At 41.2% G+C, this 15711-nt stretch overlaps 1 protein-coding gene across 2 annotated transcripts in view; it reads left to right on the forward strand.

Moving 5' to 3' along the window:
* veph1 (ventricular zone expressed PH domain-containing 1) overlaps window positions 1–15711 on the forward strand; it is a 70994-nt gene that overhangs the window by 42157 nt on the left and 13126 nt on the right. For both annotated transcript variants that reach the window (XM_084558665.1, XM_084558666.1), the window contains exons 9-11: window positions 5320–5459; window positions 6365–6499; window positions 14347–14464. In XM_084558665.1, coding sequence (XP_084414791.1) covers window positions 5320–5459; window positions 6365–6499; window positions 14347–14464 — 393 coding nt within the window. The remainder of the gene's footprint in view (window positions 1–5319; window positions 5460–6364; window positions 6500–14346; window positions 14465–15711) is intronic.

Raw genomic sequence — 15711 nt, forward strand, 5'->3', positions numbered from 1 at the left:
TACATAGCTGTCAGTACATTTTGGTAAAAAGTAAAAGAAATTTGTGTCCAAACTGATATGGACCTAACTGCATTGATACATTGGTATGTATACAGTGGGTGGAAAACAAGAGGGGAGTCCACAGAGGGAGGATTTATTTAACCTGCTGAACTTGAATGAGATTAATCAGTCCCAGCCAGTCAGGCTGTGGCTGGGACTGATTAATAGCGTGGTCTGAGTACATGTCCTTTCCCCCTTCTCGTTCCATCCTGCTCTATCTCACACACAATAAACACACACACATATTCGGATGCATCCATGCACAGCAGTCACTAGATGACTGATTGGTGTCTCTTAAGCCCTAAACAGACAGGGATTTATTTCTCTGCGGGGAGTTTTAATATTGCATCTGCTGATTACTGATTTCTATCTTGTCCAGGACATGGTGGGATCCCCCCGCCCAAACTATTAGTTACAGCCATGGATATCGGCTCATAATGTCCAACCTTTCTGGACACTTTATTCTGCACAGTGTAACTGTTTGTGTGCTAGGAGCTGTGTTAATTGCGTATTAGCCATTCAGTCCAATAAATCATCAACCTACCATTGAGGGTTCACAGCAAATACCTCATTCCTAATATCCCCTTTTAATCCTTTCTAAATGAGGCTTTTAAGCAGTCTTTGACATTGATTTGGCTCTAAAAGTCAGAGAGAAAAGCACACACGTGCATGCAAATTAAAAGCTATGACGGAGAGTATCCTTTATTTGCTGCAGGACTTCTTCTGCTAAGCTCCTCCAGGGTTGACAAGAGTTCAACCCACCATGAATGAATAAACAGACACAGTACAAAAAGGTCTAGATGACAGCTAATTGTCGCAATTCAGCTTCAGAATAATATCGTCTTGAAAAGGATTAGAATTGCTTTCAACATGTTACATCATTTGACGAATGTTTTGTAAATAATAGCAGTAAACCAGGCCTCGGAGGATCAAGTTGGAGATATTCTGCTGTAACTGAATCAGCACTGTGGGTCTTTCTCTCGGCACGTTTGGATTTCTGTAATTTCTCTGGCCCAAGCCTTTTCATTGCTTCTTTCAAATTTAATGTTTGTATAATGTAATGTTCTGTTAAAATAGTTTCCTTCAGCACCTGAAGTTTTAAGCAAACTAGTTGAAGCAGAATAGTGTATTTTGGGTGATTTTCAGATGCAGACTCAGTTCTTTAGAGGATATTTGTGGCAGCAGGACAGGATCATAATAATCATAGTTGTTGGTGATGTACTTTTAATAGTTTCTAAAAATGGAGCCTCATAGCTGGAGTACTCTTAAAGGCTTGTCCATAAAGATAAAATACTTGGTAGGAACAATTAATTCTCATTAGGTTTGGCCCTTTTGTGGATTATTTGGCAAGACAAAATTCACTTTAATTCAACTGCAGAAACCCATGAACTTGTAATGTAAAGAGATGTGAGCCAAACTCCAGGAGGCAGATGTCAGGGCCCTAATTTGTCAATAGAAAAATGAATCAAGGCAGAGAAGCAGATAATTGTTTTGAGGTGGGCAGGGTCATCATATTCAGTTACACCTGTACAGCAGAATCAGGACTAAACTGTCACAGCTCAGGTTTAAAGGACCCGAAAGCACGAAACAGTTCACTTGATGCAAAACTTCTCGTAGAGGTTACAAGAACGAGGCAGCTGAGCAGAAGGGGCAAGCAGAAGCATGCTTTTACACTGGCCAGCAATGACAGGCTGCTCAGAGGCAATCTGGTAACTGGTGTCTGGTGAACAGGGGGGATAAATACAGAGGGAGTTGATTAGGGAAGTGGGCAGGGAAGGTCAGGTGTGAGTGGTTGGGTCTGAAATGACTGACGAGTTAGTGGAAAGAAAGAAAACCAGAAAGAAATGAATGACGTGAGGAAAACTCATGAGTAGAACCAGAAGAAAGTCATACATACGCAGCATCTATGCAAGAAGAACATATTACACAGATCAGCCACAACATTAAAATACGTGAAATAAATAACATTGACCATCTTTGACAATTCATGGTTCTGCTGGGAAACTTTTGAACCTGGCATTCATGTGGATGTTACTTAGACATGGAGCACCCTCCTAGACCAGACCAGGCACCCCCACCCCATAGCAATGACACTCCTTGATGGCAGCAGCCATCCCCAGCAGGATGCAGCCTGACACAGACACACACACAAAAACGCTACCGGAACAACTCAAAGAACAGCACAAGGTGTTGACCTGGCCTCCAAATTCACTAGATCCCAAATCAAGTATCTGTGGGATGATCCACAGAGGCTCCTCCCCTCAACCCATAGGACCCAAAGGCCCCCCACTAACAACATTCTGTTTCCAGACACCACAGGACACCCTCAGAAGGCCCATGTCCATTCTCTGATGAGTCACAACTGTTTTGGAGGCACAAGGGAGACCTACACAATATTAGGAAGGTGGTCTGAGAGTTGCTTTGTGTGCGCACAAGTCCACCTTCATACCACAGTGCCAGCAGCGCACACAGACTAGAAACAAGGGTTCAAGCAGTTCACGTGAAGAAAAAATAAAAACACAATGAAATTAGAATCCACCTACGTCTCAAACTAATCTAATCCATTTTCTAAAACTTCGTAATCCATTTTCACAGTTCTCCACTAATTCTTCTCATGTTCAAGGACGTGATATTTTCATTTTTCACATTATCTGTGCTTATTTTCAAATTTTCGATTTGACTTGCTTCAATTCATTTGAATTCAATTAAAGCGTCACTGCCATCGTTTAGTGGCGCTTGTCATCACCTGTTTCATATCGAACTGATGTTTTAACTTGAACCAGGCCCTCTTGCAATGACCAGTCTTAGCCTGATGTGATAAATAAATAATTAAAAACATGGTGTGCGTATTCTCAACACATTTAGACCTAAATTGCATTCACACCGCAAAGATATCTGCAAATTGTGTTACAATGAACATGAGATGCGTGGAGATGTTCTATGCAACAATGCAAAAAGAACTCTAGGAGCTTACACACCTGTAGCATCTGTGCAGGCGTTCGCATGCACACATTCAATGATATACATCAGTGTGTTCATACTACCATAAACACCCAAGGGTTAACCCTAGAAAATTCCATTGTTCCATGTATTCCTTTGTATGAGCCATCTGCAGCAGTGAGCACCACCCATAAGGTGAAATGTCACTTCTCATACGCACGCACAGAAAACCAAACTTAAACACAATATGGCACTGGAGGTGATGAGATTTTGATTGAAAAGAGGGAATGGTATTGCTCCACAACGAGTCAGACAGTACCCACACATTACACACAAGTGCACACACTAACAACAGGAGACAAGACGATAAAACATAACAATCTCCTCCTTTGGCCTCTGGTTAATTGATTAAATCTGAACAGACACAAACACACGCTCCAGTCCTCATCACATAATTGGTGCTTTCCATTTGCTGTCTTAATGAAAATCAAACCCAGGTCTCATAGGATATGATGTCACCGTGCTGCTGGCTGACCCTCACGTGAGCCGCTGACCCTCCATCTCAGAGGGCGAGGAAGAGCCAGATGAATGCTTACTCCAAACAACAGCACACATGCATGTGGAGGCATGAAAAAATCTCTGACTATCTAATACAAAGGCACACGTGCTAATGAGTGAAGCGGTATATTAACACACACACTCAAACAGTCAGACCTTGGTTTTGCAAGAGCTGAGTGAACAATGCAAAACAAGGACACTACTACTGAAGTATTCAGTTTACGCAGTAACGAGATGAGGAAAGTGAAGACATATTGAAGAATACTCTGATAAACAGACTTGTCTCATCTGAATAACAAATGAAGAGTTCTGCAAATCACTTTCAACATCTACTCTAAAGTATTTGCTTTGTTTAGATTGCAAAAGATTTTTACAGTGAATAAGAAATATATTTGTCATATGTCCAACAGATTTTAGGGCCAACTCTGCGCAGAGCTCCAATTTGAGGGTCTAAGGACAAAGAGATTGCAAAGCCCCAAGAGACTAATTAGTTGAAACATGCAGAAATACAGATTTTGCTTATTTGACCAACAGTCAAATGCTTATCTGGCCATTTGACTGGTGTCATGTGATATGTTTACGTCAACAATATTGTCGACAACACGCTCATTAAAGATTCCCACTGACCCACTGGGATGCTAAATACAATGATCTGATAAGAAATATATGTGTTTACATGCTCCAAAACATCCATCAGAGTAGCAGTGTTTAACATGGTTCTGGCCACCGTGGAACCTCAAATCAGCTGGAAATAGGAAAGAAAATGAAGTGTTTATTGACAACAATGAATTCATTCAATTGAACAACATGACCAAATCAGAGCCCTGTTTTCAACAGCGCTGACCACATCGATTCTGTATTTGTTATCTTTTCAAACAGTCTATTTTAACAACTCGTTCTTTTCTGTCCCGGGTCATGTCACGTCTGATGTTTACCCCACGTGGGGCAAATATGCACAGAAGGAATGTGTTTATCCCACCCGGACAAGAATGATTCCAAGCGTTGATAATTAGGGACTAGTATTTTCTAGTTTAGGTTTACACCACCCCTTTTCTTCCGAAATTCCTTTCAAGTCAGTCTGTTCTGATTGAGGTGGTGACGTGAGGCATTTTAATTCTGACTGTGCTGTAATGCTGATTACTCGAGAGGCGAGAGGCGGGGTATGCACTGGACAGGTCTCCAGTCTATCACAGGGCTAACACAGAGAGACAGACAACCATTCACACTCACATTCACACCTACGGCCAATTTAGAATCACCAATTAACCTAACCAGCATGTCTTTGGACGGTGGGAGGAAGCTGGAGTACCTGGAGAGAACCCACGCAGACACAGGGAGAACATGCAAACTCCACACAGAAAGGCCCAGTCGGCCCATGGTTTCGAACCCACAGTATTTGCTGTTGTTTTCTGGGCAAGTGCAGAGTTCCAAGAAAGAAATTCATTTGCCACAACCCCCTGCGTTGCAGAATTAATTTCTACATGCTTGCCGTACAGGCAACAGAAATTGCCAAAAAAAACCTCTGTCGCAACACATGATAGTTGCCCCTTGTCTAGATTTTCTCCTTCTGGCTGAGAGGTGGGACTTTGTGGGAGACAGTGGCGGAAAGAGAAGACACTTTATGCGGACCAATGTAATGAATCACTCTGTAAATATGTTCCTAAAGTTGCACAAGTCCATGTGTGCAAGAGACACAGAGAGACAATCAGAGTGCAACTTAGGGGTATCTAATAAACTCAAAATATGTTCTAATTTGTCCTCTTTTGTTTGTGTGTGATACAGATTCGAATCGAGGTTGCGTGGCCAAGCTGTCGTTCTCCTGTCCTTTGAAGGGTCACTACTGTCTGTACGCCAAGTCCAGTTTCAACCTGACCAGCCGACAGCCTCATCTTTGGATTCACGTCATGCTGCTACATCTACAGGTACGACCACATACCGCATCCACCTGTAAAGCACCATACATGTTATCTACAGCCCTGTGAGATGGACGAAAACACCCCGTCACACACTTCCATCCAACTGTTTTTGTTGCAGTCATCTACCCAGTCTTAACAGCCAATATTTAAGAGGGTTTGACTGAGTTTACCATGCATTAACAGAAGCTGGAGCTGGCCCATTATATGGCCCACTGGCCCATTATATCTACAGTGATGTCCCTCACAGTTATAGTGAATTACTATGTGTGCATTTTTATCAACCTGCTTCAGCCATTAATTTCCTGCTTTGGACCGATTCAACCATTTATCCATTACATTTAGAGGATGCTTTGAAGGAGACATGCAAACTCCTCTAATATGTCCCAAGCAGCTCATTTATATTTGAAGCTGAAACAGCCCACTTTCACTAAAGTTTAAAACCAGTGACTGTGCTGTATGTTGAGCTGAAACTTGAAGTACACATTCTAAGGCTCCTTTTGATCAATCACCATCTTTTTGTGTTGATAAAATACATGTATGGTGGTTAAAAAAATAACTTTCCCCTACTGTAATCTACCAAAAAGTTGCTAAAGGTCAGGATAAACTGATTAAGGTCTGATAATATCCTATATCTATCTATGTAATTAATGCATTCTCTCTACATTGTTGCATGCTTAATGGCAACTGCAAATGGAATAAAAATAGCAGTATATAACAGTATAGAATATCTCTCAGTGGAAAGTATATTTGAGAACATGACAGTTGCACAATCATATCCTGGAATTGTAAGTGTTGGGTACATGTTTTGCTCCTTCACGCCCACATTTCTCATCTGTCTTTCTCCCAACCATGTCTCTGTTTTGATCCTTTTTTGTTGTTGTTCACTTTTCATTTTATTTTCCCTCTCTTAGAGTAAGTCCAGTGTCCCTCTATGCACCCGGGACAAATGTGTCCAAAGACTGGCTTCTCTTTGGGAGAAGACGCAGCTTAAAGGAGCTCATAGCTTTTCCATGGCTATGACACAGCATGCCACGCCGCACAGGAAGGTAATGGATCACAGTGTGTCTGTGTGTGTGTGTGCGTGGGTGTGTGTGTGTGTGCACTCGTGCTGCTTCCTCGTAAAAGTCATCTATCTCCAGCAAAGAGGATGAAGTCATCGGTTGTGTAAAAAAATGAAATTCCAAGTTAAGAAATTATCAACATCCACTTTGTTTAAATAGGGAAAGCACTAAATGGACATTTTTGTATACAAGCTCTCCGCTCACACCGGCTCCTCATCTTTAACCATGTCTGTTTGTGTGCGCACGTGTGAAAAACGGACTGACTGAGTGTGTGCGAATATGTGCGCCTGTCTCCGCGTGTTTTTGTAAATGCGAGGGTGTGGGTGGTGTTCCTAGAAAGTCCTATCTTAATGTGACAAGCTAAGTGGTCGTTGGGAAATAATTAGAGCAACAAAGAAAATACAGCTGTCGTAGTCTTTCTCAAAACGCACTAAACGCCAGCTATGGTTACCATATGGATCCCAAACATGCCGCCGCACATGTACACACACGTGCACGACGAGTCAGTCTAACACGTGTGCATTTAACTGTAGCTGTCCACTCATGCAGTTCAACTGTCTCTATCCCTTTCTTTAACACACACTTTCACCAACCTCCCTCTTCAGAGGGTGTTGCAATGTTTTCCTGGAGTCTAACCTTATGCTAACTTTAAACCAAGTCTTCTCTATTAAAAGTGATCTCTGACTTTAGGTTTTTTGTAATACAAGTAAACACACACTCATACATGTGACACATAAATACATCTACTGTAGGATAGACATCCTTAGCATTTGACCCATCCATTTGTTCACACAGTAGTGTGTACAGTTGGAGCAGTGGGCTGCAGCCTCTAAGGACTGCGCCTGAGGAGCAATTTGGGGGTTAGATGCTTGCTCAGGGCACCTCAGCCATGGACACGGCAGGAGGCGAACCTGGGACCCCTCTGTCCCAAGCTGCACCACTTAAGGCTGTCTTTTTATGGACAGCCTTAAGTGGCCATTCAAGAGACTGCAGTTTTTGGCTCATCTCTGCTGGCTTCAATTTCTAGCCACTTTGAACTCCACTAAATAAAAATCATGTGAAGGCTGGAAACAGCTTATTTTGCAAGCTTCTCCAGAAATGACTGATTACCATGTTATATTTACATATTTAAGCTGCCGACAAGAACAATAAAAGATATAAATTGTAGCGTAATGAAAATGCTCTGCTACATTTCCATTTCTCAAGTTTTTTTAAACATGTACTGACATTCATTTCATGAACGTAAAGTTTTAAAACAACTTTCCCACAAAAGGAAAAACTAAATGGCATGCATTACCACAAAAGTTTTAATTTTTCTGAGACCCCAAGCACATGCAGGAAATGCTTGACAGAAATTTGCTCGATGATCACAGCAGCAACATCGAAGTCTGTGTGTCTAAATTTTAACCAGTTAGCAGACCTGCCAGGTAAAGAGAATGTGTTCTTTTTTCACAGAAGTAGCTGTGGAAAATTTGGATTTAACGGGGAAGAGGAAGGAAGAGGGTCATAACCTTTCTAACCATCCATATGCAGTGTTTCCTCCTTGCTTCGCCCCTGTCACTGTCACCCCATTGAGAAAAAAAAAATGGGGAAGTTTACCAATTACACCTGTACTAACAGAGAGATTTAAAGGGAGGCTAAAGGGCTTCATGAGGCTTCACTGATTTAAGAAAGACGCATGTTCAGCTTCTGACAACTCAGTTTAGCAGCTTTATGACACAGAGATAATAGAAAGCCGGTGTGAATGAAAATGAAAGGCACAGTGAGAGGGAAGGAGGAAAAGACTGAGAAAGATAATGAGAAAAGGCTATTTTGTTAAGAATATAAAAATAATGACCAAATCGAGAGCTGTGCTATCTGAATACTGGCTGAATGATTAAAGATGCTTAAAGATGGGAGCAAAAAAACGAAGTGTAGCGATGACAAGATTAAGAGAGCTTTTGTTAAGCGAAAATGAAAATTGAAGCAGTTATGGCTGATATCAGTTGAGGAAGCATTAGTAACTCACAACATCAATGGCTGAATTTAAAGGAATAGAATGAAAAAACAACAAGAGAAGTGTGAATAAAGGGAACATTAACGAGTTGGGGAAAAAAGAAGAACGACAGGAACAGAAGACTGAACAGGAAGACATAAAGTTTGTGAACTTGGCAAGCATGGAGAGAGGCATCGTAATAGACTGTGGGGTAATGTTCTCAGAGGATAAGGTGAGAGCAAAGAGGAAAAGAAAAAGGAAAAGAGACATGAGATATGTGCAGAGTGGAAGCCTGAAAATGGAGATAATTCAGAAGTATTGTTTCACCTTTTCTTCCTCCGTTTGCCCAGAATGAGGGCATTTGTTGACACAACTGTGCTGCAGATAAAGTCTGATGGAGGCAGAGGAGGGAGGAAGACGGGGTACTAAGAGATAACATAAAGCCAAGGAGCCCAGCTGATTAGATAAAGATGTTTGGGGATGAAAAGAGAGAAAGGAAGGAGTTGTTACGTCTGTCTGTGTTCGTTTGAAATGGCTTTTAATGTGAGAACCCCTGCCCTACTCCAGCATTTATGCCCAGACAGACCTAAAGATGAAAGCCTGTTCCTTGTTTATTGCTTTAATCCATCTCTGCTCCACTCCCCTTCCAAACACTCCCACTTCTCGTCCACTCACCTTTCTTCTAACTTAAACTCCCCTCTCTCCTCCTCTTCCTGCCTCACCCTCTCGCTGTCCTCCTTCTGCAGCTGTAGGATTATGAAAAAATCTCATCTTCCAGATCTCTGCTTGTCTTTTCTAAATGTAGACTCACCTCATTGTAAGAAAATCTAAGGGAGACTATAGAAAGCAGTGGATTCAATGTCAATTCATTGTGTCACTTTAGTTATCATTGCACCAACTGCCCTCATAGTTGGCTCAAGTAGTGCAAAATGTACATAATGATTCAATGAGAAACTGTCTTTTCCAGTTAATCCCAAGTGACAACAGTGGGAGCATTTTCCAGGCACAAACTGGCTGAAAACCCTTTATCAATGAAGCATTATCACCTTATATATTTTTTTTTTTTATCTAAAGTGCCATTCTATGGTGGACTTCTCTTTTCCCTGAATTTTTATGCAAGACTAATCGTCTTGCATAAAAAGACATCATTTTCAGGACATATTTTTACAGCTTCAGAATCTGTTCACTGTTGCAGTTATATCCTGCTTATGGATGTAATGAGCATGCATAGTTGCATCTTGCATCTTGATCAAATTATTATAATTTTACAACAGTGGAGGGACATAGAGGTGCAGAGAGAGAGAGGGGCACATGTTGAAAGAGGAGAGAGGGTTACATGAGGATAGACGGATTATATTCAGACTCTCATAATCCAGCCATTGTTTCTTCATCTCTTTATTGAACACACCTTTCTGGTCCCAGTGAATCAAATATGGCTTTGTGTTTGTCGGCGTCAGTCTGTTGAGCCAACTGCTGATTTGTCATTCTAAACACAGCCGCCCCAAGGCTCATTCAAACCGTATACCAACCATTTGTCAGCTATGGTCAGCTGTGATGATGAAGTGCTACACTCATATTGTAGTTAGAGGTTTTTCACTTATGGATTCTAGAATCTATGCTGTGCTATCTTACTCATTTTTCTTTCCTTGGTGATTCATTTTTCACTGTGTCATGCATCAGATCTGTGCTCTGTGTTCACTCTTACACATTGTTGCTCAACCTCTGACTAACAGACTTTTATTGTCTTTCTTTGGTGCTTTATGGAGCATTGCCGTGTAATTGGTAAACAATGTTAAAACTAGTTTAACTGTCTTGGGTTTCATTGTCACTAAAAGTAAGTGAAGTAAGTGAAAAAAGTTGCAGTGAGTGTCACAGCAAAATACAAAATGATTCAATGTATTAGTTCAGTGACACACAGCACACCGTTTTATTTGGATAAACACATCGTGCACAGTTTCCTCGTAACAGCATTGTAACTCACCAATATAACTGAGTTTGTTTCTCAGCAACAAGACAAGCCTGATAAGAGGTGATGACAGAGCAGTGACGCCCGAAGCATGTTTAGTCTTGTCCAGCATATAGCTCAGTATAGTTTTCATTCATTGTAGAAAACCCTTGTGAATCATCACAATGATATAATGTTGGAAATGGAGCAATGCTAGGTCTCTCAGTCCATTTGCAAGGAGTTGATCTCCTTCCTGCACTCAAATGGGGGATTAGCGAGTACCTATTCAGTAATGGCTAGCTCCTCCACTCCATTTCTGGGGTCTTCTGTGGTTTCAAGTAATGGTCAATATTTTTGAAGCCAGGTAAGGACATTCATCACCCAGACATGCTTGAAAGTAATTAATTTCAATTCCATTTTATTTATATGGCGTCAATAAAAATACAAATGGTCTCAAGACGCTTACAACACCCGGCCTGAAACCCCCCAGAACATGCCTGAAGACGGTTATTCTCTACTGAAGTGACAGAGCTTAATCATGAAACTGAAAGGGAAGTTTAGCTATCCCTGTCTCCATAGGTGCTTAGAACTCAGAAAGGCAGGCTTTCTGTTATGCTGTACATTATTTAGTTGAATATCTGAGATTTTTTCTCTAGAAATCTCTTCACATGGCCAGAAGATACATTATGTATCTGTTTTCAGGGTGAGTAGTTTCCCTTACGATGTTAAACTGATCGATATACTGTATATACAGTTGTTTCACCTTTAACTACATTGCCATTAGTAGTTAAATATATGTAGTAAAATGTAAATAACTTTTACTACATATAGAGATGGATGTAGCAATATGTCACCCGTTGGTTTACACTGGAGCCTGTGTGAAGAAGAGAGTTGCAGCTTATGGTCTCCGACATCTTCTGTTTGGACCCAGGAGCTTCCAAACAAGGAGTATAGATTGTTTCTTTTCACACTCAAAGAAAACACTAGCTTCCTAGAAACACTGACACATGGTCCACACATAGGCAAACATTATATAATGTAGCAAAATGATGCTAACGGAGCAGATATTATAGTCAAGTGTAAACATTGGACTTGTAGATGTAGATATTACTTCACAACACACTTTGAAGATCTTGTTAATGATGTGCCATTAATTACAGTATCAAAAAATGTGTGGAAATGTTGGCTACTCTTGGCTGTGTTTATCTTGTTGATCTTTTGCCCCAAACACTCAAAACACTGGACTAAGAATGTTTTTTTTTGTCGTGGAGTGAAACCAAGTTTTCAAGTCAACCTTTCAGTCAGTAGCATTCCTCCTAAGTATAGCATTTATCATAGACATGCCATCAGCACACTTATCGGAGGGCCATATAATGAGTCATTGAAACATAAACTTACAATTTTTCATGTCATTCTTTCTCCCAATCTATATTCTGTTTTCTTTCTTTCATGTCGTTCATGTCTTTGACTCTTTCTGTGTTTTGCAACATGTGTCTCCTGAAGGACTCTCCTGCACCCAATGAGAATAATAACGTTGGTGTAAACCCACAGATGGCTCGTCTCTCTCAGCAACACATGGTCCTGGTTAATCTGTATCCGCAGGCAAGGCCCTTTCACCTCAGTTATTTAAGTCGTAACAACGCTGAGAACGCTCTGATGTGTGGGTGAATCTAAATGCACTGCCGCTCTTTCAATAACAGTTGTGCTTGTTAATGATCAGTACTTTCCGTGTGTATTGACATGAGGGCTCAAGTTTCATTGGTCCGAATGGGAACACGCACAAAAAGCAGCTTTCACATTCACATCCTCGCTCATTAACATCAAACACTGAAGAGGAAAATGTCAAAAGGTCAGACACAAGTAGCTCAACCATCACAGCTACTTGTTTTTCTAACATTCATTTAAATCCGGCTCCTTTGGGATGTTTGATTGGAGCCCAAGTTTTTGTAGTAAGAAATATTACTCTATTTCTTAAATGGATCATCGGAATGGGTGTAAGTACTACCAAAGAGTGTTTGTGTGTGTTTACAGTGAAGTGTAACTCTTTCCATGTGCAGGACGCCTCAAGGGATTTCTAAAGGGGGTCTGGTTTTCCACTGCTTTCTAGATGCACATTTGAACACTGATGTTTTTAGTATGCAGCAGTCCATGACTGCAAGTAGCTACTTCTTATATTTGAAGGCCACTGATTTGTTTGTATATGTGAAGTTTACACATACATACACACATTGATGCATAATTATCATCTAGCTATAAAGGAAAGGATTATTTGGCTTCTACTTACGTAATATTGTGAAGGTCACCCTTTCGCCGTCAAAACATCCCTGACCTGAATGGACTCCACTAGACCAGAGGTCTTCAACAGGGGGTCCGCGACCCCTAGGGGGTCCGCGGAGGTACTGCAGGGGGGTCGCGAAAATGTTTTGATTGATTAGACATTTTTTTATATTCACCTCCACAATTTTTTTTAAACACACATGAAGTTCTTTTTAAATGTTATACAGCTTGGGGATTATGGGGAAAAGAATCAAGGCTCTAACTATTATATAACATATATTTATGGGCGATTTCCTGATAGTAGTGATCATAAACGGCAACAGAGTCAACCATCTTGATGTAAATAAACGATCTATGCTGCTGTGCCATACTATAGGACCGGTTTAATATAAAACACAATTTTATACAATATATATATATAAGTAGGGGGTCCCCGCTCCATCTCTCCATCAGATTGGGGGTCCTTGGCCTGGAAAACGTTGAAGACCCCTGCACTAGACCATCTGAAGGCGTACAGTGTTATCTACCAAGACATTAGCAGCAAATCCTTTAAGTCCTGTGAGGTGGAGTCTCCATTGATATGCCTTGTTTGTCCAGCACATCCTACAGGTCTCGACTGGATTTAGATCTGGGGAATTTGAGGGCCAAGTCAACACATTGAACTCACTGTGTTCCTCAACCATTTCTTGCTTTGTGGCAGGGTGCATTATCCTGAAAGAGTCTGCAACAATGCTTAGATAGGTATTATGTGTCAAAGTAAATGGCAGGAACCAAGGTCCCCCAGCAGAACATTGCCCAAAGCATCCCACTTCCTCCACCGGCTTGCCTTCTCCTTAGTGCATCCTGGTGCCATGTGTTCCCAAAGCAACTCAAGCACACCTGTCCGTCCCATGTGAAGTAAAAGAAAACATCATTCTTCAGACTAGGCCACCTTGTTTCATTAGTCCATGGTCCAGTTCTCATCAGTGGAGAGGTGTCATATTGGGCACCCTGTCTGGTCTGCAGCGACACAGCCTTATATTTTTTTTAAAAAAAATGTGATGCATTGTGTATTCTGACACATTTTTATCAGAACCAGCATAAACATTTTCAGCAAACTGCACTACAGTAGCTCTCCCTTTGTTCCATCAGTGATCTTGACTGCCTATGACACACAGACTCACCAAAATGACACATAGACTCAGGTGTATAACTTAGGACCCAGGGATACGGAGTGTCGAGTAAGAAGTTGTTCGAATGAGTGGTTCCTCAGAAAGCTGGAATGGAAGCCGCAATCATCCAGTTCTGAACAGGCATATTTTGAATGGGCAATCCACTAACACCTGATTCTCAGTCATTTCGTAAGTATGGCAACCATCATAAACGCTGCTGAGATTCTTTGAATCCCTTGAAATGTCTCTACAAACCACAAAATGAAAGTATAAATGAACAGCAGGCATGAGTACAGAAGCAAACCATGTCAGCAATGTCATGCTGGCCCACAACCAACCACTATCTGTTTTTTTTTTATGTCTATATTTTGTGCACCTGTGTTGTATTGGTGGACTGGATATATAGCACTGTAGACCACAACGGCCCCACTGAGAAGTTTAAATATAAAGCGTTTTCATCTGTGTTCTTTCGGTTTGTCCAAAGGACCTGGACAACCTTCAGATCCAGCTGGAGGAAGTGCGTTTCTTTGACCTGTTTGGATACAGTGAGGAAGAAGGAGGTTGGCTCTGCTTCATGTGCAACAACCCTGAGAAGGCCACAGGTATACACCCCCCCACTCACACACACATACACACGCAGTCAGAAAGGATGTGAGGAATGATGGGATGAGCTGCCATTATCTTAAAATGAACCCTCTCCAACTCAGCGTACATTTGCGCTCTTGCATATCAGCAAACATCAACTTACACACTTTGCCCTACACACTACATTCCTCTGTGGTTTCCCTGAGTAGCTCCTAGCCCATGTTCTCTTCTCTAAACAGAGCAATGAACAAGTAAAGTGGGTTTTTAAAAGATTCCTTTCTCAACTCTTGTCATCTTACAGGTGCTTATGGGCACAGTTGGGTATCTCAGGGGGCCTCCGTGGGATGTTTTCACTCAAAATGCCATCAAGGGAAATAATCTTTTCCCAGAACAGTGAAGGAAACTGGAGCAAAGAGCAGCACTTTTTAAAACAGCTGCTGGACTGTTTTAAGTGTTGTGAAGGGTCAACGTAAACAGTTACCGCCATCATGACTCATTTGCAGTTGCTTTACTTTAGATCATCAACCCCCTTCAATGAATGTCCCGATGAAGTCAGAATTTGAATCATGACTAAATCTTTAGTAACTAAATTTAGGTTTTCTGTCTGTCTACACGCTGGAAACCCTTTTGTACACCTGTCTCACAGACGAAGCGGCTCCACATTATGGAAAGTCCCACATAGGCTGGATTTACAGTATGTTGTCAAGCTTTTCTCCCTGTTTCCAAAGAGCTAAGTGTGTGTAGGTGTATGATAGGACAGTAAATTTACAGCATCTATAAATCAAAGTGATGGTTTAACCTTCCGAGAACATACGGGACAGCAAATGTTGGGTTTTAGATCCACGTTCATCATTTTGTCAGCCTCGCGTGGAAGCTGTTATTAGTTATATAAGAGGAGAAGGCTGCTTGGGAAAGATGTCCTCAGATGAAGATATATGAAGTAAGGGGGGAGACAGAAGAAAAGGTAAAAAATTACATGGACTCTTAGTGTCAGCAATAGGTATAAGCTTTAAACCTCCATGCCATATGTGGTTGTGCTACTGTTTGTTTTCCACAAATTAAAAGCCATAAGGTATTTCCCAGAAAATAAAAGCAGGAAGCTGTTTGTCAGTGGAAATAAACAAGCAGATTGGATGCAGTCAAACTTTAGTGTGTAGGAAGGAGATTTGTGAGGAGTACTACAATAGTATTTGGAAGGTCCTGACAGATTTATTTCTGCACAAGTACTTAAATTTGAGTAGTCATTGAGTACCAATGTGTGCAT

The sequence above is a fragment of the Chelon labrosus genome (genome assembly GCF_963514085.1).
Source record: "Chelon labrosus genome assembly, chromosome: 13".
In the NCBI taxonomy this organism is placed as follows: Eukaryota; Metazoa; Chordata; class Actinopteri; order Mugiliformes; family Mugilidae; genus Chelon; species Chelon labrosus.